The following is a 23,161-nucleotide window of genomic DNA, read 5'->3' on the forward strand; positions in this document are numbered from 1 at the left end:
TGTTAAAAAAAATTTACATGTTCTTTTTTTCAAAATTTTAACTACTTTCGTAATTAGAATTCTAAAAAAAACATATTTTAAACTAAAAATGAAAAAGCTTATAATTATAAGCCTTCATTTTTAAGCTTTACAATTGAACATGCTACAATAAAAAACTTTAACTATGTTTTTGTTCTAAATTTTAACCACTAATAGTAGTCAAATTTAAAAAAAAAAAAAAAGAAAAGGTTTTTAAAGCATTATAATTATAAAACCTTAAAATATACAAAAGTAAAATCAGAAAAAGCTTTATCTTTGCTTTGTATGCTTAAGCTGGCGTCGTTTCTTATATATGGAGTGGGAGGAGAGAATTGTTGGTGTGTTGTCCATGTCGGACTTCCTAAAATCTGTCATTTAGAAGTTTTGAAACCCCAAAATACGTGATAAATATATACGAAACACGGAGTTTCTACTAAAATCCGCGTGGCGTAGTAGTTTCTGAGGTTGAGGGTTTGACTCTAACTTCTCAGTGCAATACCTAATTTTTTCCTTCTAGGTGGTCGGTTTGGTTCGGTTTTAACCGACCACTTATGACTGAAACTGAGAACAAAGATCGGTTTTGGCTCGACTTTTCCCTCTAAATCACAATCTAATTCGGATTTTATTTTTTCTCTCTCCTCAATTTTAAATTTAAGAATGTAATTATTTCTTCGTTTTAATTCTTATTGAGGTAATTTTTTTTTTAATATGTTTATAATGAAGAGAGAAATAAATCTATATACATATTGCATATTTTTTAGTGATTTACAATGAGATTTTATAATATTTATTACAAAATTCTAATAACAGTTTTTAACACTTTATCTAAACACAATTTAGATTTTATTCGCAATCTAAATTATAATTTATTTACGTATCCAACTACCGGTTCAAATCACAATTCAAATCACCATAATTCAAACTAAGGCCTCGTTCATTTCACCGATTCGAGTTTTCAGTTCCTAATTTTTACAGTTAAAAGCTCTCTGAAAATGTCACATCTAACTTTTTCTGCTACAGTTAAAAACTCTCTGAAAATGTCACGTCTAACTTTTTTTACTACAATTAAAAATTCTCAGAAAATGTCACATCTCAACTTGAATTGAAAATTTAAATCTGCGAAGTGAACTAGGCCTAAATCTTACAAATCTGAACAACGAACCAAGCCTTTATTTATTTAGATTTCACCACTCCAATAGTTTCCAATCATCTTCGAGAAAAGTGGGATGCATTCATTAAATTTAAGAAACAGAAATAAATAATAGTTCTGAATTTTCCGTTACAGATTTTTTTTTTTTTTTTTTGAGCAATCCGTTACAGATTCTTTGTGAACACTGTTTTTGTTTTTTCTTGCTAGCAACTAGCAAGCATTTAATTTTTAGTTTTTGCCTACGTTACAAAATTTCGACTTTAATTCTTTGAAAAAAATCAAATTCATAAAATAGTGACTATAAATGAGGATAGTATAATATCGGACAGGGTAGTTTGTGTTACGCATAATATGTAATAAATAATATAATGGAAATTAGACGAACAAAAACAGATGATTGCAGAACAAAAATCCAGATGAACAAATGTCTTGATGAGGACAAGCAGAGACGAGTAGTAGACGCACAGGAGAAAGCCTATATGCTTATAATTTTATCCATAAACAACCAGAGGATCACATTTAAACATCAAGGGCCTTAATTTTCTTAATTTTCTCGACTCTACATGTGCACTTTGAGTGTCAATTTCCCATTTACTCGTGCATTATTTTGAGCATATGAATATATCATATTAATTTTCTCATGAAAGAGAACAAAAATCCCTCTTGACCTGTCATCAGTATAAAATAGATCTCACTCAAATCATGCCTCAAAATATGGGACCAAGCCATTTTCCAACAGGCGCATGCTCCATCTTCATCATATGCGGAGGATTTCAATGCCGGTAGGGAATACTAGTAAATTAAACACTTATTATAGTCCATACAAGTAAATAAAATTTTATTATAATCGATATGTTTTTTAGACATCCTAGCAAAATTTAAAGATATAGCAAAAATATATATATTTATATATATAACGCTGGTCAGGGACTTGGAGGGTTCTAATTTGATGAAGTTCTTGGTGTTGATTAGAGGAAAGAGGCACTGATTTCAATCCGACAGCCCACAATTATTGAGCAGACCGGTCAGGCAGATGATTTCATGTGCCGGATGAGAAACATTTCCTATATATATATATATATTACAAATCACAAAAATTTATCACTAAAATAACCACTACACCAGTTTAGAGTATAAACATGAAATCATTAAAATAATTGTCATGTAATTTTTGCTATTCCTAATATTTTTTTTGAAAAAAAAAAAAGATATATTTTAACTCTACTCTCGTAAATTTACTATGTAGTATTAGTCTTACTATAAGTTTTGAGATGTTAAGTTGTGGAGCCTAATTATACCTTACCGACTTAATGTTAAGTTGTGGAGCCTAATTATACCGACTTATTGCCTTACACAGAGGATTCTAAATATTCACGTTCATATTAATATGGGATTACATAGAGTTAGGACGTCTAATTATTAACATGAGGTTGTCCAACAGATTTTACATCTTTATATTAACAGTTAGTTGGAAAATCTATTCCAACATATTCTATGAATATCTTTCGGTCTGTCAAAATTTACTATGTCCCGAAGCGAGATTTTGATGGGGCAGAAATGGAGGAACAACAAAGGTTCGTTGGGCTTTAAATTGATAGGGAGGAATGGAATTCAGATTTTGATTGCTTCTAATCTTTAGCGCTGCTCGTCAAACAAGGGTGGAGAGCACCGCAAAGGCCAAGTTCCTTCACAAGTGAGCTTTCAGTGAGTTGACTTGTTGGATGTAAAATAAAGAATGAGATTCATTTTTTGAGTTGACACTTGATATTATGCCATTTACAAGGTTTAAACTAGGTATAAAATATAATTAAAAACAATTAAAGTGGCTAATTTAGGAAAGAAATTATTTTGTAAACATTGGACTTTATAATTGTATCATGCCTAGTAAGATGAAAGGTTTTAACACTTTCCACACCAAATTGTGCGCGGTGTTGCAATGATATTGAGTCATTCTGGGACGCCATTGGCCTTTTATGATGCTGCTCAAAATGTTTGGCATTTAACGCCGGTGAGTCACCGGAGCTTTAACGGCAACTTTTTTTGGGGTGTTTTATAGTACCAAGGATTGTTTTGAGGTGTTTTATAGTACAAGCCTGGGTGCTTGTTGGCCTCAACTCTTTAAGAAGAAGTTTTAGGCCTTTCATTTCAACCATGAGATATGGAATATTTAATAGAAGGAAATGACGTTCATGTGATGGGAGAGTGAATATTTATGTTTAGGATATACAACTAACTATACACGCTACTAGGAAAAAAAAATGGCTTTCAACCATGAGACATGGAATATTGAATACATGTAGGTTGTAAAGGAAATGATGTTCATGTGACGGGAGAGTGAATATTTGTGTATGATATACAACTATATACGCTACCAGAAAAAATGTTTTGTTTTGGGGTTCTGAACTAAAAAGTTAGGATTAAGAATCCAACAAGTGGTATACATCAAGAATCCAGCTTTGATATTACTTGTTGCTCAAAAGATTATTAATCAAGTTAAAATATATATATATATATATATTAATCAAGAATGAAGAATAAAAGTTGAAATTCATACATTCTCAACAATTTTCTCTTTGACTAAATTTTAAGAGCAGCCCAAACCTTTTTATACTCTTCCCCAATTCCATATCTAGCTAATGTGAGACTTTGTGAGCGCATTCCCTTTCAAACCCTTTTAAACTGGAAAGTATTGTTTTCTGAATTTTCTATTTTTGATGATTTTGTTTTTTAAAAAATTGTTCCCAAAAAACATTAGCCAAACACGTTTTTGTATTTAAATTGCGTGGCCAAATAGACCCAATTATGCTAGGTGAGAAGATCCAATCTCCATTTCTTCTTCTTCTTCTTTTTTATTTTTTATAATACAATACTCTGTTCTTTTTGGACTTTCTGGGTTACAGTGCATACAAAGAGTTAGGTTTCTTTCATCGATGCTTAATTCTTATTCTTAATTGAGGCATGATTCAATTGAAAAAACAGCAAGAACATTAAACTCTTTTTTTTTTTTTGTTGGGAAAGATAAAAACTTGAAATAATTGAAAAAACCAAAGTAGTTTTGTCTAACGCAAATACTCTTTAACTCATCTCTATATCTGTTAATTCAAATCCCAACATCTAAAATTCTATCTCTACCCATAACAAAAGGCAGCAGTTGAACTAAACAAAACCATCATTCTACATTATTTAACAAGCAACCAACTAAAATCACAACAGAAATCTTAAGCCAAATTTCTTTCACAAGAAAAAGATGTAGCAACTATTCCACTATAAATGGATACAATATCTCAATATTTCATGAAAGATGCAACAAAAAAATAAAAATAAAAATAAAAATCCAAACTTGTCCTTACGCTACTTATTTGATGAATGTCTAGAAAACGTATCTTCTTTCCTGTCCTCAGGGCTGAGGCGTCACTGGGGTGTAGAGGTCCACAGAGATCCCAAGAATCAATTAAGAAGAACGCAAATCCAATGCAAAACCTGCTTTCTAAAATCTGGAGAGTTTATTTGCTCTCTATATCATATAGATCCGTTCTGGAATATATCTGTTAAAGGAACAAACATACTAGAGAAGGCAATAAATTGAAAGATGCTTTATATGGGAGTTCAGAGCCCGTTTGTTTTATATACTCAAACTCAAATCAATGATTGTGCTACAGTATTTTCTTCTCATAAAAAATTTGAATTTCAAATGTGAAGAATCATGGTTTAACTATACCTTCTAAACGAGCCGTTAATGGTAAAGAGTGACATATTCTTGATCAGCATTTGATATTAATAACATGCATGATTCCTTAGCATTCATAAGTGAAAAATAATTTGCCTACACTTAGTAAATGGACCTTCCACTTTCTTTGTTCTATTCTTTTCAAAGATTCCTCTAAGAAAAGGAGTACAGTGACTTCAAAGACAGGACATGAGTTCGTCCGAGAAAGACAAGGCAAGGAATCAAGGTTCTCATTATCATTTGTTGAACTAGTGCTTAAACAACAAGCAAAAAGAAAAAAAAAAAAAAAAAAAAAAAAAAAAAAAAAAGTTCACTCCTTACCATTCTTCAAACTAGTGTTTAAATTTAAGCACAAGTCTGTAGCAAAACGTCGTACTAAACCACCATCGATTCCAAGACTAAAAATATAAAACTCAAAAATTCTTTTTTTTCCCCTTTTCTTTTCAATCGAGAAAATAAGTAGAGCACATAAGAGGAGCATAGACAAGTTCACCATAATGTTTGTCGGCCAATATATGTTATCACACAGTTAACATTTCATCAGCAAAACCAATGGTTTGGGGTAAACTCTGTGTTATTGACAAAATGAAGTAGTTAAAAACGGAAGTTGGTTTTAAAAACTGAAAACCAAGGGCTGTTTACAAAGGAGGGTAGCAATTAGAAGATTGAAAATGATAATGCTTAGGACAACAAGATAACAAGGTGTGAAGAGCTTTCTATCAGTTGCACATTAAGCGAACAATTGTCAAAAAAAACCTTTGTCACTAGGACAGTAGTGAAAACAAGTGTCAAAAAACCTTGATGTCAAATGGATAGCGAACTCTTTGACACTTGTTTCCATAATTGTACAAGTGGCGGGAGGTTTTTGACACTTGTTCTCTTGATGTCCTACTAGTAGCAAGCTTTTTAAATCTTGTTATCTTGTTGTCTAGCTGATAGGAAGTTTTTGCCACCTTGTTTTCGTCAACAAGTGTCATTTTAAATCTTGTAATCACTCCTCTTTTTTGCATAAGACCCTTGGTTTTGAGTTTTTAAAACCTTTTTTTTTAACTAAACTTAATAATGTTTGTGGTAATTTTGAACTATACTTCTATTTACACTAATAAAATGTTAAGCATAAAATGTTAAGGGTAAGGTTAATAGAAGTAAACGTGCATGAAAGTAAAGGACCAATTACTGGAGAAAAATTAACAGGACCAACAGGACCAACTAAGTGGAATTAGAAAGGAAAAGAAACAACAGGACCAGGGTTAGTGGGCTGTTAGAGTTTAGTTAGTAGTGTGTTAGTAGTGCTTACAAGAGAGTTAATAGTATAAGGAGGAATTATGGGTTAGAGGGCAGGTCAGATCATTTGGGATTTTGGAAAACACTTTGGAGAGCTGGTGGTCTCTCAAATACCACCATTGTTAAGGTTTAGAATTAGGGTTCTCTGGAGTCCTCAAATACTCCAGTCTATCCTTTATATTTTCTTCGATTTTCTCTGGCTGGTTTTGGCTTGTATGAGCTGGTGTTTAAGTTAATCAATAAAAATCCCTGTTAATCTCTCAATTTCTCTTGTTCTTAGCTTCTGCGTTGTGAATTGTGCTAAGAAAAACCCAGGTTCCTAACAGATTCTTAGGTGAGAGAGTCTATAAATACTAACCTACTTACCCATTTTAGAGGGAGAGATACAGACCAACCTTTAGTAATTCAGCCACTCTCTCATTTCTCTCACTACCCACTCTGTTCTTTCTCTAGATAGTTACCAAAACTCACTTATCCCACATTTCATTACAAACATTTCCTAAACATCAAACCTTTCTTTCTTTTTCAAAACAAGATCAAAAGCTCAATTTGAGAACTATTGGTCCACATACCCCTTACTTCAAAATTGCATTTGTGATATTATGTGCATATTCAAAATACAAAGTCATCTAATAAAATTATTTTCTCGCTTCTATTCCCGTTTCTCTCTTAGTTTGAAATTCTTTATTTCATTTAGCACTTAACTGCATTTTTTTTTTTTTTTTGCTACCTCCAGTATATAACTTGTCCTTAATTTATTTTCAGTTATGTAGATTGTAGGTAATTGAGAAGAATGAATATCAATTCTTATTTCTTGAATCAGTCGGTACACATATATATACAAGTAGGAAAGTTTTGACTAATCTTAGATTGTAACTAAATAAGGAAACAAACCCACTAAACTAGGAAAATATAAAATTAGAATATGGTAAGTAACACCGGATTCTTCTCCTAATTTATACACAAAATATCAGGGATAATTCCTAGGAATCTTCCCTAATTGATTCGGAAATCTCAACATTCCCCCTTAAGCTGAGTTGTAGATGTTGAACAAACACAGCTTGTGATTCAATTCTTCAAAACTTGTTCTTGGAAGAGCTTTCGTGAGTACATCTACCACTTGAGATTGTGTGGGGGTATAGATCAGCTGTATTATTGAGTTATCAATCTTCTCTGAGATGAAATGACGATCAATCTCAATGTGCTTAGTAATGTCATGATGTACCGGATTCTTGGCGATGCATATAGTTTATTGATTGTCACAAAACAGCTTGATAGGTTTTTCACTTGTTATCCCCAACTCCTTGAGTAGTTTGCTTATCCACATTCCTTCACAAATACCAAGGGCCAATGCTCTAAACTCAGCTTCTGCACTGCTCCTTGAGACCACTGGTTGTTTCTTTCTCCTCCATGTGACAAGATTTCCTCAAACATAGGCACAATAACCAATTGTTGATCGCATGTCCTTTACATCTCCCGCCCAGTCTGCATCTGAGTTAATCTCAATATCCTAATTTCCAGTCCTCCTGTAAAGTATACCCTTTCCTGGAGTCATTTTTAGGTACCTCAAGATTCTATACACAGCTTCCATGTGTTCTTCTGTAGGATTGTGCATGAACTGACTCACTACAGGAAAGCCGATGTCAGGTCTTGTGTGAGAGAGGTAGATAAGCCGTCCTACAAGTCTTTAGTATCTCCCCCTATCAACTAGTGCAGAATCTCTTATAGCTGTTATCTTCTTAGTTGGATCCATTGGTGTGTCAAATGGTTTACACTCTAGCATTCCTGTTTCCTTTAGCAGATCCAGGACATACTTTCGTTGAGAGACAAAAATTCCTTGCTTGTATCGAGCTACCTCCATTCCAAGAAAATATCTGAGATTGCCAAGATCTTTGATTTCAAATTCCTTGGCTAGAACTGCTTTCACTCTCAATAATTCCTCCTCATAGTCACCTGTCAGAATGATGTCATCAACATATACAATTAAGACTACTGCTTTGTTTTCTGAGGAGAACTTCACGAACAGTGTGTGATCTGCTTGACATTGAGTGAATCCATATCCCACAACTGACTTTGCAAACCTGTCAAACCATGCACGAGAAGATTGTTTGAGTCCATACAAAGACTTCTTGAGTTTGCACACCTTGCTGCTTTCCACGGTTGATTCCAATCCTAGAGGTATTTCTATGTACACATCTTCTTCAAGATCACCATTCAAAAATGTATTTTTTACATCCAGTTGATGTAGGGGCCAGTCTTTGTTTGCTGCAAGGGAAAAAAGGACTCTGATAGTGTTTAGTTTAGCCACTGGAGCAAATGTTTCCTGATAATCTATTCCATAAGACTGAGTGAACCCTTTAGCAACTAGTCGAGCTTTTAGTCTCTCAATACTTCCATCAGCCTTGTGTTTGATAGTGAAAATCCACTTACATCCGACAGTCTTCTTATCTGGGGGAAGATCGGTTAACACCCATGTGCCATTTTTCTCCAATGCTTGGATTTCTTCATTAATTGCCTTCCTCCATTTTGAGTGTTTGAGAGCCTCTTGAATAGAGTTGGGAACCTGCATACTATCAATAGTAGACACAAAGGCCCTGTATGATGGTGATAGTTTCGCATATGAGACAAATCGGCTAATAAGATGATTCGTGCAAGTTCTGACACCTTTCCTCAAGGCAATTGGAACATCTAAGTTCTCCATAGCAGGTATTGTAACATCTAAATTATCCTTACCTGAGTGAACTTGTGTAGTCATTGAATCCAGATCAGCTTCATGGTCTAGTATGAGAGGCATTGTGTGCTCTATCTCCTTTCCAGACTTCTTCCTCTTGGAGTAAACAATCAACTCTTTGTTATTGTCATCGTTTTGTTGAAGCTGAAGGGGTGGACTAGAACTATTTGGACCGGGACTGTCATGGACACGAGATAGACTCAGTGGACTCGGTGTAGGAGAATGACTCTCAGGAGGATGACTCTCGGATTGATTGGTAGAATCTGAAGGCTGAAATTCAAGATCCCAAAGCTGAAATTCTCTCATGTTCTCCCCCTAAATTACAAGTTTGGAAAAGAATGATTGATGTTTAAAAAATGTCACATCCATTGAGTTGTAGAACCTTTTGGTTGTAGGAGAGTAACACTTATACCCTTTTTGATGTGAGGAGTACCCAAGAAAGACACATTTAATGGATTTAGGATCTAACTTCCCACGATGTTGAGAGTGTATATGAACAAAAGCAGAGCATCCAAATATCTTTGGAGCTAATGATGAGATAAATTTGGTGTGTGGGAAATGTCGAAGAACAACATTGCACAGAGTTTGGAACTTAAGGATTTTGGAGGGCATCCATTGATGAGGTATGTGGCTGTGAGTATGGCTTCTCCCCATAAATATTTTGGAACATGAGTGGTGAACATGAGTGACCGAGCCACCTCTAATAGGTGCATGTTCTTCCTCTCGGCAACCCCATTTTGTTGAGGGGTATCAACACAAGAACTTAAGTGGACAATCCCTTGACTCATGAGATAGGTTCTAATAATTGATTCAAAGTATTCTTTGGCATTGTCATTTTTAAGGATTTGAATCTTGGTTTGAAATTGTGTCTGTATCATAGAATTGAAATTCTGAAAAATTTATCCAACTTCAGACTTTTTTTTCATAAGAAATACCCATGTTAAGCGAGTATGATCATCAACAAAAGACACAAACCACCTAGTTCCAGTGATATTTTTACTCTTGAGGGTCCCCATACATCACTATGAATTAAGGCAAAGGGACGGGAAGGTTTGTATGAAGAGTTAAGATAGCTACTACGAGTGTGTTTAGCAAGTTGGCAGACTTCACAATTAAAAAACTTTAGACTTTTATTGATAAACAATGATGGAAACAAAGTTCTGAGATATATGAAATTGGGATGACCAAGACAATAGTGCCATAACATAATTTCACTATCTTTATTGACACAAGTGTTTAAACAAGACTGACTCTTGAATGATCCACCACTTTTATTCTGAGATTGCCTTCTTGAAGAAATATTGTCCTTGAGGAGATAGAGCCCAAAACACTCATCGGCACTGCCAATCGTCTTCCCCGAATTCAATTCTTGAAATTCACAATGGTTTGGGAAAAATTTAGTCACACAATTGAGATCACGAGTTAATTTACTAATAGAAAGTAAATTGCAGTCCAAATTAGGAACATAAAGAACCGAATGAAGGGTTATTTCCTTAGTGACTTTCACTAATCATGTTCCCTTAACTCTGGATGCGGAACCATCTGCTATGCGGACTGTATGGTTCTCAAGACTTGGACTATACTCGTGAAATATGGAGGCATCTCTCGTCATATGATCCGAGGCTCCTGAGTCAACAATCCAAGGATTTGTATGACATTTATTAACCGCAAAGGCATTTGAAAGATTACCTTTATGTGCTAGCATGCTAGAACCCGGGATATTATTGTTTGTTTGAGTCATGACATTCTGGCTAAGCAGCTTCTGGAGTACCTCAAGTTGTTCCTTTGTGAAAGGACTGTTTTCAGCCTGTGAAGCAGAAGTGGTGTGATTTTCCCTGTCACCAGTAGCGGCAGCAACATTGATTCTACCTTCTTGATCATTGTTTGATCGAGAAGGCTTCCAATCAGATGGTTTACCGTGGATCTTCCAGCAAGTCTCCCTGAGGTGTCCCGGTATGCGGCAGTGATCACACCAAGGTCTTCCTTTTCTTTGCCTGTTGTTAGCAACACTATTTTGTGATCCTCGAGTGGCCAATGCGGATCCTTCAAGAGTTGATGCGGATCCTTCAAGAGTTGGAGCGGAATTTTGAGAGCCCATCATCAACTTCTTCCGCCTTTCCTCCCGACGAACCTCTGAGAAAGCTTCCCTTATGCTTGGGAAAGGCTTTGTACCCATTACTCTTCCTCTGACCTCGTCTAGAATTTTGTTGAGACCGAGAAGAAATTTGAAGGTCTTTTTTTGCTCCACTATTTTCCGGTGTAGCTTTGTATCTTCAGTACACTTCCATGGATGGACTTCAAACATATCTAGATGCAGCCAATGACAAGTGAAAGTATTGTAGTATTGTAGTATTGTGTTACCGTGAGGTCTCCTTGACGTAGATCATGGAGTGCAGCTTCAATCTCAAACAATTTCGAGATGTTTTCCGAGCTAGAGTAGGTTTCCCGTACTGCGTCCCATATCTCCTTTGCAGTCCTATATAAGAGAAAATTTTCTCCTATTTCGTTATTCATAGAATTGATCAGCCACGACATGATCATGTTCTGTATTTAGGGTCCCTTTTCTCTAGAATTGTGATCTCACCAGTGAGATATTCATCTTTGCCCTTACCACAAATGAACATCATCACCGATTGTGACCATTGCAGGTAGTTGTGGCCATTGAGCTTGTGCCCGATAATGAGAATTGATGTGTTTTCTGGTCCTCCATGGGAATTGATTGTGGATGAAACTTCGGTGCTGGAACTGTCTTCCGAGGTTGAGGTGGACTTCTCTGTTGCCATGCCGTATTTGGCCATTCAAGAATGCTGGTGAAGAGTGTTCGGACAGGAAGAAACAGTGACGTGAAGTGTTGAAAAGAAAAAATATATCCCTGATAAGATCGGGAGAAAGAGGGAAGGAAATATTAGAAACCAGCCAAGAGGATAAGGCCAGTAACCTGGAAAAGAAGAGGCTTGCCGTGAGAATAAGGTTGTGAGAGGCAGCAAAACTGAAGGAGATTAATTTCCAAAAATATGAGCCTAAGGCTCTGATACCATGTAGGTAATTGAGAAGAATGAATATCAATTCTTATTTCTTGAATCAATCGGTACACATATATATACAAGTAGAAAAGCTTTGACTAATCTTAGATTGTAACTAAATAAGAAAACAAACCCACTAAACGAGGAAAATATAAAATTAGAATCTGGTAAGTAACACCGGATTCTTCTCCTAATTTATACACAAAATATCAGGGATAATTCTTAGGAATCTTCCCTAATTGATTTGGAAATCTCAACATAGATTCAATTATTTTCATTTATGTAGATTCAAATATCTAATCTAGTTAGTTGATCATTTTATTTACTTTCCTTATCCAGTCAGTTGGTCCCAATCTTTGCTTTCTAATTTCAGTTAGCCAGTCCTCTTAGTTATACTCGAGTTTTCCAAACCGGTCCTTTACTTTTATACACTTTCAATATATATATATATATATGTATATATGTATGTATATATATATATATATTAAAAGCTAAATGGAGGAGAAAAACAATGTGAACTTTGCTATTATTAATCAGAAAACTTAATTAAGAAATACTCTTTATATAACCTAGGAGAACGGGTCTAACTAACCACCTAACTCCCTAAAAACAAGGAGATAGAAAAGCTAATAAATACAATAGCGTTACAACCCCAAAATACACTAATAATCTAACCACATCCCCTAATACTGCCCTTCAAGCTCGGCAGTACAGGTTGTACATCCCGAGCTTGTCCACTAGCTTTTCAAACAGTGGTCTTCCAAGACCTTTGGTTAGAAGATCCGCTGCTTGCTCCGATGTTGGAACATATGTAACACATATTGTCCTATCTTCAATCTTTTCCTTAATGAAATGCCGATCCACCTCAACGTGTTTAGTTTTGTCATGATGAACTGGATTATGAGAGATGTTGATTGCGGCCTTATTGTCACAGTAGAGCTTCAAAGGAACCGGTACTTCCATCTTTAGTTCTCCCAGTAACTTCCTTAACCACAAGAGCTCACATACACCATGTGCAAGTGATCGTAGTTCTGCTTCAATACTATTTCGAGCCACGACGGTTTGCTTCTTACTTTCTCCAAGTCACTAAATTTGCCCACACTAAAGTGCAGTAGCCTGATGTAAACCATCTATCACTCACGGAACCAACCCAATCTGCATCTGTGTAGGCCTCAATGCTTCTTGATTCACTTTTCTTGAAGAATAATCCTCTTCCTGGAGTGCCCTTTAAATATCTTAGGACCCTAAAGACAGCTTCCATGTGTTCCTCGGTAGGATCATGCATAAACTGACTTATGCAGCTCACAGCAAATCCGATGTCCGGTCGAGTATGAGAAAGGTAAATTAATCTCCCAACTAACCTCTGAAATCTCTCCCTATCCACAGGACTACTTGAAGCTTCCGTCCCTAATTTCTTGTTAGGATCCATTAGGGTATCTACCGGCTTACATCCTAGCATTCCCGTCTCGTTCAATAAGTTGAGTACATATATTTTTTGAGATACGAAGATTCCAGACTTATTTCTGGCAATTTCCATGCCTAAAAAATACCTCAAATTTCCGAGATCCTTCATCTCAAATTTCGAGGGCAGCCCTTTCTTCAGCCTTATAGTCTCTTCTTCGTCATTACTAGTAAGAACAATATCATCGACATAAACAATGAGGATTGTGACTTTCTTACCTCTATGTTTGTAAAACAATGTGTGATCTAGTGAAACGATCAAATCATGCTTTAGGCGACTGTTTCAAACCATACAATGATTTCTTACGTCTGTTGACATGTAAATTAGTTGTAAATAGATTATGAGAATTAGTTAGAAATCCCTTGATTTTAGGGATTCGGGTTAGGCAGGATTATTTGGTTTCCTGTTTTGGGAATGATTTGATTTCCTATTCTCTCTCCTGTAATTAGCTATATAACACCATGTAATACGTTTATTCACCAATAACAGAAAATAGAATCCTTTTCTGTGACATGGTATCAGAGCCCTAGGGCTTTTTTTTTCTTTTCTCGAGCAGCCTTCATTGCTGCGTATTCCAGCCTTCATCGCTGTCATTCCTTCTTATTTTTCCTGTCAATAATCCCTGTTCAGTCAGCCTTAATTGCTGCGATTTAGCCTTCATCGCTGCCATTATTCTGCCTTCATCATGTCAACCTCAGAAACCACCATCTCTAGCAACCCCTCCGAAGAAGTCAATTCTGTTCAGAAAACTAGAGACTTGCAGAATATCCGAGCCTCCAATAGGCTGAATGGGAAGAACTATCTCAAATGGACCCAAATTGTTCGCACATACCTATAGGGCAAGGGGAGACTTGATCACCTGCTTGGAAAGGGGCCAGAAACGACGGATCCAGCCTTTGAAGCATGGGACGAGGAGGACTCCATGATTATGTCCTGGCTATGGGACTCCATGGATCCAACAATTAGTGACACGTGTATGTTCTTGACTAATGCAAAGCAAATTTGGGATTATATTCACCGCACATATTCGAAGGCTCGTGATGATGCTCAAGTGTACGAGATTAAGATCAAAACTGGAGCCACTAAATAAGGAGACAAATCTGTCACAGAATATGCAAACCTATTGCAAAATTTGTGGCAAGAACTGGACCGTTACCGAGTGATAGAGATTAAGAGCCCTGAGGATGCTACCATCTTGAAGAACTTCATTGAAAGAGATCGGACATACGATTTCTTGGCTGGATTGAATCCAAAATTCAATCAAGTGAGAGTTCAAATCATTGGCAAGGGGAACACACTATCTCTAGAAGAGACAATCTCACTGATCCGAGCGGAAGAAAGCCGAAGGAGTATTATGCTTGAACAACCAACCATTGACCAATCAGTCTTAGTAGCAAAAACAGATCACCAAGAGAAAGGAAAGGGTGATCCGCCTAAACATCCTGGTAGAGAAAATCAGTGGAAGGAGAACAAGGACAATCTTTGGTGCACCTATTGTAAGAAATCAAGGCACACAAAGGAGACATGTTGGAAGCTGAATGGTAAGCCACCAAGCCGAGAATGGGGCAACCGTGGGGGTCAGCATAGGCCTCAAGCACACATAGCTGAGCAATCCAAAACTGAGGACAGTTCAACAATCGGGGGGTTCAACGAGGAAGATATTGAGAGATTGAGAAGCTTGTTGGGATCACTCGATAAGCCTTCAGGGACCTGCTCCTTAGCTCTTTCAGGTAAACATTCCATTCCATTTTGCATGAATGCCTCAGAAACATTCTATGATAACCTCTGGATAATAGACTCAGGTGCCACAGACCATATGACTCTCACATCTCAACTCTTCCACACCTACACCCCATGCCCGAGTAACAGAAAAATTATAGTGGCCAATGGTTCTTTAGCCACTGTTGCAGGGACCGGAGATATCCATATCACACCTACCTTTATCCTTAAAAATGTCCTCCATGTACCAAAACTGTCGGCCAGCCTTGTGTCCATTAAAAAAACTTACCAATGACCTTAAATGCTATGCTACTTTTTTCCCTTCTTATTGTGTTTTTCAAGAACAAGGCTCGGGGAGGAGGATTGGACTTGCTAAGGAAAGGAGCGGCCTTTATCATCTTGAATCATCTCAGAAAATTAGGAGCAATATGTCTCTGTCTTTTCTCAGTTCCTCAAATAAGGATGCCATTTGGCTGTATCACCTAAGCCAGGTCATCCATCTTTTGGAGTTTTAAAAGTCATGTTTCCTCATTTATTCCAAGAATTAGATATTTCTGAGTTTCATTGTGATGTTTGAACTGGCAAAACATACTCGTGTATCTTTTCCTATTAGCAATAAAAGAAGTTCTCATCCTTTTCATTTGATTCATAGTGACATATGGGATCCTTCAACTATACCTAATATTTCCGGGGCTCGTTGGTTTGTATCTTTGATTGATGATTGTACTTGGGAGACATGGCTCTTTCTTCTAAAACAAAAATCTGATGTGAGTATTGTTATACCTAATTTTCACTCAATGGTTCAAAACCAATTTGGGGTTAAAATAAAAAGCTTTAGGATAGACAATGCTAGAGACTACTTCAATCAAATTTTATCACCCTACTTTCAGTCACAAGGCATTATCCATGATTCATCCTGTGTTAACACACCCCAACAAAATGGGGTAGCCAAGAGGAAAAATGGGCACTTACTAAACACCACCCAAGCCTTACTCTTTCAAGGGAATGTTCCTAAGTCCTATTAGGGAGAGGCAATTCTTACAGCCACATACATGATTAATAGGCTTCCCTCACGTGTGTTAGAAAACAAGAGTCCCATAGTATTCCTAAATACTTTCTATCCTCACTTTAGAACCTCAAATGGTCTCACACCACGGGTCTTTGGATGCACTGCCCTTGTCCATGTCCACAGCCAACATAGAGGCAAGCTAGATCCCCGAGCCACCAAATGTGTCTTCCTCAGTTACTCATCCACTCAAAAGGGGTACAAGTGTTACAACCCTTCATCCAGAAAATTCCACATCTCTGCCGATTTCACTTTCACAGAAAACAAACCTTTCTTCTCCAAGTCCTCTCTTCAGGGGGAGATTCCAATAATGGAAGATAGTCCTTGTGAGTCATTTGAACCCCTAAACACTCTTGATCTTCCTCGTGTTCCAGTTCGTGTTGTTGAACCAGGTCCTCTGAGCCAACCACTTCTGAGTCACCCCATTCTGCCTCTGAACCCGTGTCATCTCCTGCCCCAGCCAGTGTCACTCACAATTTTCCAAAGTTCTCTCAAGTGTATTCAAGGAGAAAGGCTGCTCCAGAACCGCCACAAGTCCAAGAATCCAACTCAGGCTCTGGGAATGAGATCACGGTAAGATCTAATCCACCTTTACACACACAACAGGTTGAAACATTCACTGATCCAACAGATGACCTCGACCTTCCTATTGCTGTCAGAAAAGGTCCCCGAGAGTGCACTAAACATCCAATCTATCCACTATCTCACTATGTCTCCCTTAAGCGCCTGTCATCAGCCCACAAAAAGTTCATTGCGAGTTTAAACACCATTGCTATCCCTAATACTGTTTCTGATAGGAGAATGGAGGGAGGCTATGAGAGAGGAGATGAATGCATTAGAAAAGAATAGAACATGGGAGATTGTGAATAAACCAAAGAGAAAAAATGTTGTTGATTGCAAGTGGATTTTCACACTGAAATACAAGGCTGATGGATCTCTGGAAAGATATAAAGCAAGATTGGTGGCCAAGGGATACACTCAAACTTATGGAGTGGATTATCAGGAGACTTTTGCTCCAGTCGCAAAAATGAATACTATGAGAATTTTGCTATCACTGGTAGCTCATTTCAATTGGCATCTACTACAGTATGATGTCAAGAATGCATTTCTCCATGGTGACTTAGATGAAGAAATCTACATGAATATTCCACTGGGATTTGAGGGGGACACAAGTAACAAAGTGTGCAAGCTGAGAAAGGCCCTTTATGGGTTAAAGCAATCTCCTAGAGCATGGTTTGGGAGATTTACAAAGGTAATGAAGGAGTTCGTTTATGAACAAAGTCAAGGTGACCACACTCTCTTCTTAGGCACTCGGCTGCAGGGGGAGTGACTGCTCTTCTAGTCTATGTGGACGACATCATAGTAACTGAAAATGATGAAAGAGAGAAGCATGAACTGAAGCAAAGATTAGTAAGAGAGTTCGAGATAAAGGAGCTAGGGAAACTGAAGTACTTCCTCGGTATTGAGGTGGCATATTCTACACAAGGGATTTTCATATCTCAGCAAAAGTACGTGACTGACCTATTAGCAGAAACAGGGAAGATTGGGTGTAAGCCAGCCACTACTCTAATGGATCCGAACCATAAGTTGGGAGAAGCTAAAGAAGAACCAATTGTCGATAAAAGAATGTACCAGAGGTTGGTTGGTAGACTCATATACCTTGCTCACACTCGGCCAGACATAGCATATTCTGTGAGCGTAATCAGTCAATTCATGCATGACCTAAGAGAACCTCATCTTCAAGCTGCTTACAGGGTACTCTACATTACTTGAAAGGCAATCCAGGGAAAGGAATTTTGTTCAAGAGGAACAATACCCTTACACTAGAAGCCTACACTGACGCTGACTATGTAGGTTCCCTGGTGGATAGAAGATCAACTACGGGGTATTGTACTCTTCTTGGAGGCAATCTGGTAACATGGCGAAGCAAGAAGCATAACGTGGTGGCAAGGTCATCTGCCAGAAGCAGAATTCAGGGCCATTGCTCAAGGATTGTGTGAACTGCTTTGGCTAAAGATTATTCTAGATGATCTGAGAGTCAAATGGGAAGGTCCTATGAAGCTCTATTGTGATAATAAGTCAGCCATCAATATTGCTCATACTCCTATACAACATGATAGGACAAAGCATATTGAAATCGATCGACACTTTATCAACGAGAAATTGGAGGAAGGATTAGTGTGTATCATATGTTCCATCAGGACGACAATTAGCTGATGTTCTAACAAAGGGATTGAACAGTTCGAGTTTCCATGATCTTGTATTCAAGTTGGGAATGGAAGATATATATTCCTCAGCTTAAGGGGGAGTGTTGACGTGTAAATGAGTTGTAAATAGATTAGGATAATTACTTAGAAATCCCTTGATTTCAAGGATTCGGGTTAGGCAGGATTATTTGGTTTCCTGATTTAGGAATGATTTGATTTCCTATTCTCTCTCCTGTAATTAGCTATATAACACCATGTAATACGTTTATTCATCAATAACAGAAAATAGAATCCTTTTATGTGACAGTCTACATACCTTTCCTCCCTTGATGTCTCCTTCAAACCCAAGTGGCAGTTCCATGAACACTTCTTGTAGTTCACCATTCAGAAACGCATTTTTGACATCGAGTTGATGAAGTGGCCATTCCAAGTTAGCTGCCAAAGAGAGTAGAACACGTACAGTATTGATTTTTGCCACAGGAGTAAATGTTTCTTGGTAGTCAATATTGTATGTTTGAGTGTACCCTTTGGCTACTAACCTTGCCTTTTGTCGTTCAATCGATCCATTGGCTTTATACTTGACTGTAAAGACCTATTTATAACCAACCGGCACTTTATCTTTTGGTCTGTCCACGATCTTCCATGTGCAACTCTTTTCCAAGGCTCGAACTTCTTCCATTATAGCCTTCCTCCAATCCTCCTTTCCCATTGCCTCTTCAATGGTTTTGGAATATCAACCTCAGAAAGATTAGCAACGAGTGCTTTGAGTGAAGTTGACAAGTGATCATACTCCACAAAATTTGTGATTGGGTGTTTTGTGCACATTCTTGTTCTTTCTCATAGCCACAGGGATGTTGAGATCATGATTATTTTTACCTGAACCTGATTCAGAGGTAGAATCTTGACAGTGAGAAAGTTCAAGATTTTTTACCCCTTTTGACCATTTTTTTCCGTGAATAGGTCAAGTCAAACAGTTGTAGACCACTCTGCTCTATCCGTTTTTCTTCTTGAAATATTGGCTGATTGTTTTAATTTTTCTGAGCATCTAGATTTTCTATTGAAGTCCGAATTTCAAGTTGAATTTGGAATGGAACTTCGGTCACGGGTGGATTTGAGGGAGTATCAATTAAAGCAGGATTTGAGGAGTTTGGCTTTTGAATGGAAGTCAGGTTGATTTGCTGATTTTTATCTGGAGTAGGGTCCACGGTTGGTTGGGGAGTTGAATTTGAATGGAGAAAAGGCTGAGATGGAAGATTCCAAAAATATTCCCATAGTTCAAAAGTTGAATTCCCACACGAGTCTAGGCTGTCATTTGTACCCGGATTTTGTGAAAAATTTTCCAAAATATTCTCTTCACTCAGATTCTCCCCCTAAAGAGAATTTCCCTGAAAAAACGGCTAAGTTTCAAAAAAGGTGACATCTGCAGATGTGAAATATCTCCTTTTTTCAAGGGAGTAACACCGATAGCCTTTTTGAGTGGCAGAATAGCCAAGGAAAAGACATTTATTTGCCCTTGGATCAAGTTTTGTACGGTTCTGATTAGGAATGTGGACAAATGTTGTACAGCCAAATATCTTGGGCTCTAAGCTAAAAAACGACCTAGCATTAGGAAAAGATTTTTGAAGAAAATCTAACGGTGTTTGGTATTCTAGAACCCTAGTTGGCAAACGATTAATGAGATAACATGCAGTAAGAATGGCATCACCCCATAACCTTTTTGGAACACATGTTGTAAATAACAGAGACCTAGCCACTTCTAACAAATGGTGATTCTTTCGTTCGGCGACCCCGTTTTGTTTAGGTGTATCAACACAGGAGCTTTGGTGAATAATTTCATTTGCCAATAAAAAATTACCAAGAATGGAGTTAAAATATTTGGTACCATTATCAGTACGAAGCATCTTAATTTTTTCATTGAACTGAGTTTGAACCATGGAATAAAAAATTTAAAAAATTTGCTATGCATCAGATTTATCTTTCAACAGATACACCCAACACACGCGCGTATGGTCGTCGATAAAAGTAATAAACCATTTGTGATTAGTGACACTCTTAACACGTGAAGGACCCCAAATGTCGCTATGAATTAAAGTGAAAGGGTTTGAATCACGATATGGTTAGATGGCAAGAAGGCACGTTTATGTTTTGCTAATTGGCAAATTTCACATTGAAACGAATCATTTCTATTCTGAAACAAGGAAGGAAACAAATATTTCAAGTACAAAAAACTAGGATGTCCTAGCCTACGATGGAGTAGAATAATTTGTCCTTTCCTAGAAACGACAGAGTGATCCACAACAGTATGAGCATGACAACTCACAGATAGATTGTGTTCAAAGTACTAAAGACCCTCAACCTCCTTAGCACTGCCAAACTTCCTCCCCGTAATCAGGTCCTAAAAAACACACGTAGAAGAGGAAAAATTAACCACACAATTTAGTTCTTTAGTAATCTTACTAATAGAAATAAGATTGCATGATAAACTTGGAACATGTAGAACAGAGTTACGGGTGATTGTGGAATTTATTTTGATGGATCCCACTCCGGCAACCACGGAATACGAGCCATCAGCAGGCTTAACTCTATGGTTTCCTGGACTCGGGGTATGATTGAAAAAGTCTTTGACAGCTTGTCATATGGTCAGTAGCCCCCGAGTCAATAACCCATGGCTCACCTTTCTCTGTCATGCCTCCAAAGAATTCATTCTTCTTTGCCATAAGAGAAGTACTCGATTGTTGCTTTCCAGAGAACAAATTGCAAAGCTGCTCCATCTGAGCCTTGGAAAGGGTGAGACTCCCAGTGTTTTGCACTGGTTCTAAGTCATGAGTGGCTTGAAGTCCCTTACTATCTTGATTTTTGAGTCGGTTAGGAACCCAGTTGGCTGGTTTACCATGAATCTCCCAGCAGGTTTCCTTGTTGTGGTAAGGCTTTTGGCAATGATCGCACTAGGCCTGCCCCTTTTTGGTGGATGAGCGAGTGTTTCCTCGTTTGTTTGATGTCTGTGCAACTAACGCCGAGGTTTCAATGGTAGTGGTCGCCGTTTCTCCAAGCATTACTCTCCGGCGATATTCTTCACGCCGAACTTTAGAAAAAACTTCATCAACAGCTGCCAGTGGTCGCATTCCAAGAACACGGCCTCTCACTTCATCAAGTTCTTTGTTAAGACCTACCAAAAAATCATAGACGCAATCTTTGTCCTGCATTTTCTTAAAAAGAACAGCGTCTTCGGGATCCTTCCATTGACAAGTGTTGAAAAGATCGAGTTCCTGCCACAATTTCTTCAAGGAATTGAAGTATTGAGTCACTTCAAGGTCTTCTTGTTTGAGGTTTCTGGCTTTGTTGCGAAGTTCGAACAACTGAGACGAATTCTCGAGGTCAGAATAGGCTAAAGTCATAGCATCCCATATCTCCTTTGCTGTGGGATAAAACAGGAACGTGTCACTGACGCTACCCTCCATGGAATGGATTAGCCAGGCCATCACCATCGAGTTTTGAGTGTCCCAATTGGAGTATGCCGGATCAGTAGGCTTCGGTTTGGGAATTGTTCCATCCAAATATCCGATTTTGCCTTTGCCTCTAATAACCATTTGTGCTGATCGGGACCATTGGAGAAAATTCTTCCCGTTCAGTTTGTGAGTTGTGATTTGCAGAGACATAGGTGAGTTTTCAATGACGGCAGTGGGAATGATTGTGGAGACAGTTTGCGAGGTACCCGAAGTAGCCTCAGTTCCTCTTCCTCCACTCATTCCTGTTGTTTAGTTCTTCTCAACTCATAAGTAGCCTTTGATGCTCTGATACCATAAAAGCTAAATGGAGGAGAAAAACAATGTGAACAATGCTATTATTAATCAGAAAACTTAATTACTTTACAGGAGAAATACCCTTTATATAGCCCAGGAGAACGAGTCTAACTAACCACCTAACTCCCTAAAAACAAGGAGATAAAAAAGCTAACAAATACAACAGCGTTACAACCCCAAAATACACGGATAATCTAACCACATCCGCTAACATATATGTGTTCTTTTTTTTGGCATTACACATTTAGTTCCATTAATCTAATATCCCAGACATTTTATGCTTATTAGTTACTTTGATATAATAAAACATTGCTCAAAAATTACCACAAACAACCAATAACCAGAAAATGAATAAGGGCTTCAAATAATCAAGAGAGTCCTTTGGCTAGAAGAGAGGTAAATTCCTAAACTATTTCGGTCATTATTTTCCTCAATGAAAAACAGCTATAGGGGCAGTGGCATACCTAGATAACCATGGGAAAACAAGTCATCCTCGCGATGTCTATAATTATAAAGTTAATTGCCCGTACACTCCATCTCTCCAAATAGTGCTGGAACTTCCGGTCGGCGGGCCGCCCGAAGCCCGAATTTTTTCGGGCTCGGGCGGGCCGGCCCAATTCCCGCCCGTCCAAGCAAGAAATTCGGGTTCGGGCTCGGGCAGCCCGGATTTGACATGTCCACCCTTGCCCGCCGCCGTCTAACCACCGTATACCGCCGTCCGCCGGGATTTTTTTGCATTTTTCCGACCAAGCCCGAACTGCCCGACCCGAAAATTGCCCGAAAATTGGTGTGCCCGAATTGCCCGACCCGAAGCCCGAATTTTTGAATTTTGCCCGAATTTTTCCCGCCTGCCCGACTTGCCCGACCCGCCCGAGGTGCCCGAATTACCCGAATACCCGAAAACGGCTAGGTTTTTGAATTTTTACCCGAATTCGGCCCGAAAACCCGAGTTGCCCGAACTGCCCGAACTGCCC

The 23,161-nt window shown here is 37.9% G+C and overlaps 1 protein-coding gene across 1 annotated transcript in view; it reads right to left on the reverse strand.

Moving 5' to 3' along the window:
* Positions 1–4,476: 4,476 nt before the first annotated feature.
* The window catches only part of LOC112092095, a 22,979-nt gene continuing 4,294 nt past the window's right edge, over positions 4,477–23,161 (reverse strand). Inside the window, exon 4 of the mRNA XM_024167338.1 lies at positions 4,477–4,702. Coding sequence (XP_024023106.1) covers positions 4,672–4,702 — 31 coding nt within the window. The 3' untranslated portion in view covers positions 4,477–4,671. The remainder of the gene's footprint in view (positions 4,703–23,161) is intronic.

This window comes from Morus notabilis, unplaced genomic scaffold (assembly GCF_000414095.1).
Source record: "Morus notabilis unplaced genomic scaffold, ASM41409v2 Scaffold100, whole genome shotgun sequence".
Taxonomy (NCBI): Eukaryota; Viridiplantae; Streptophyta; class Magnoliopsida; order Rosales; family Moraceae; genus Morus; species Morus notabilis.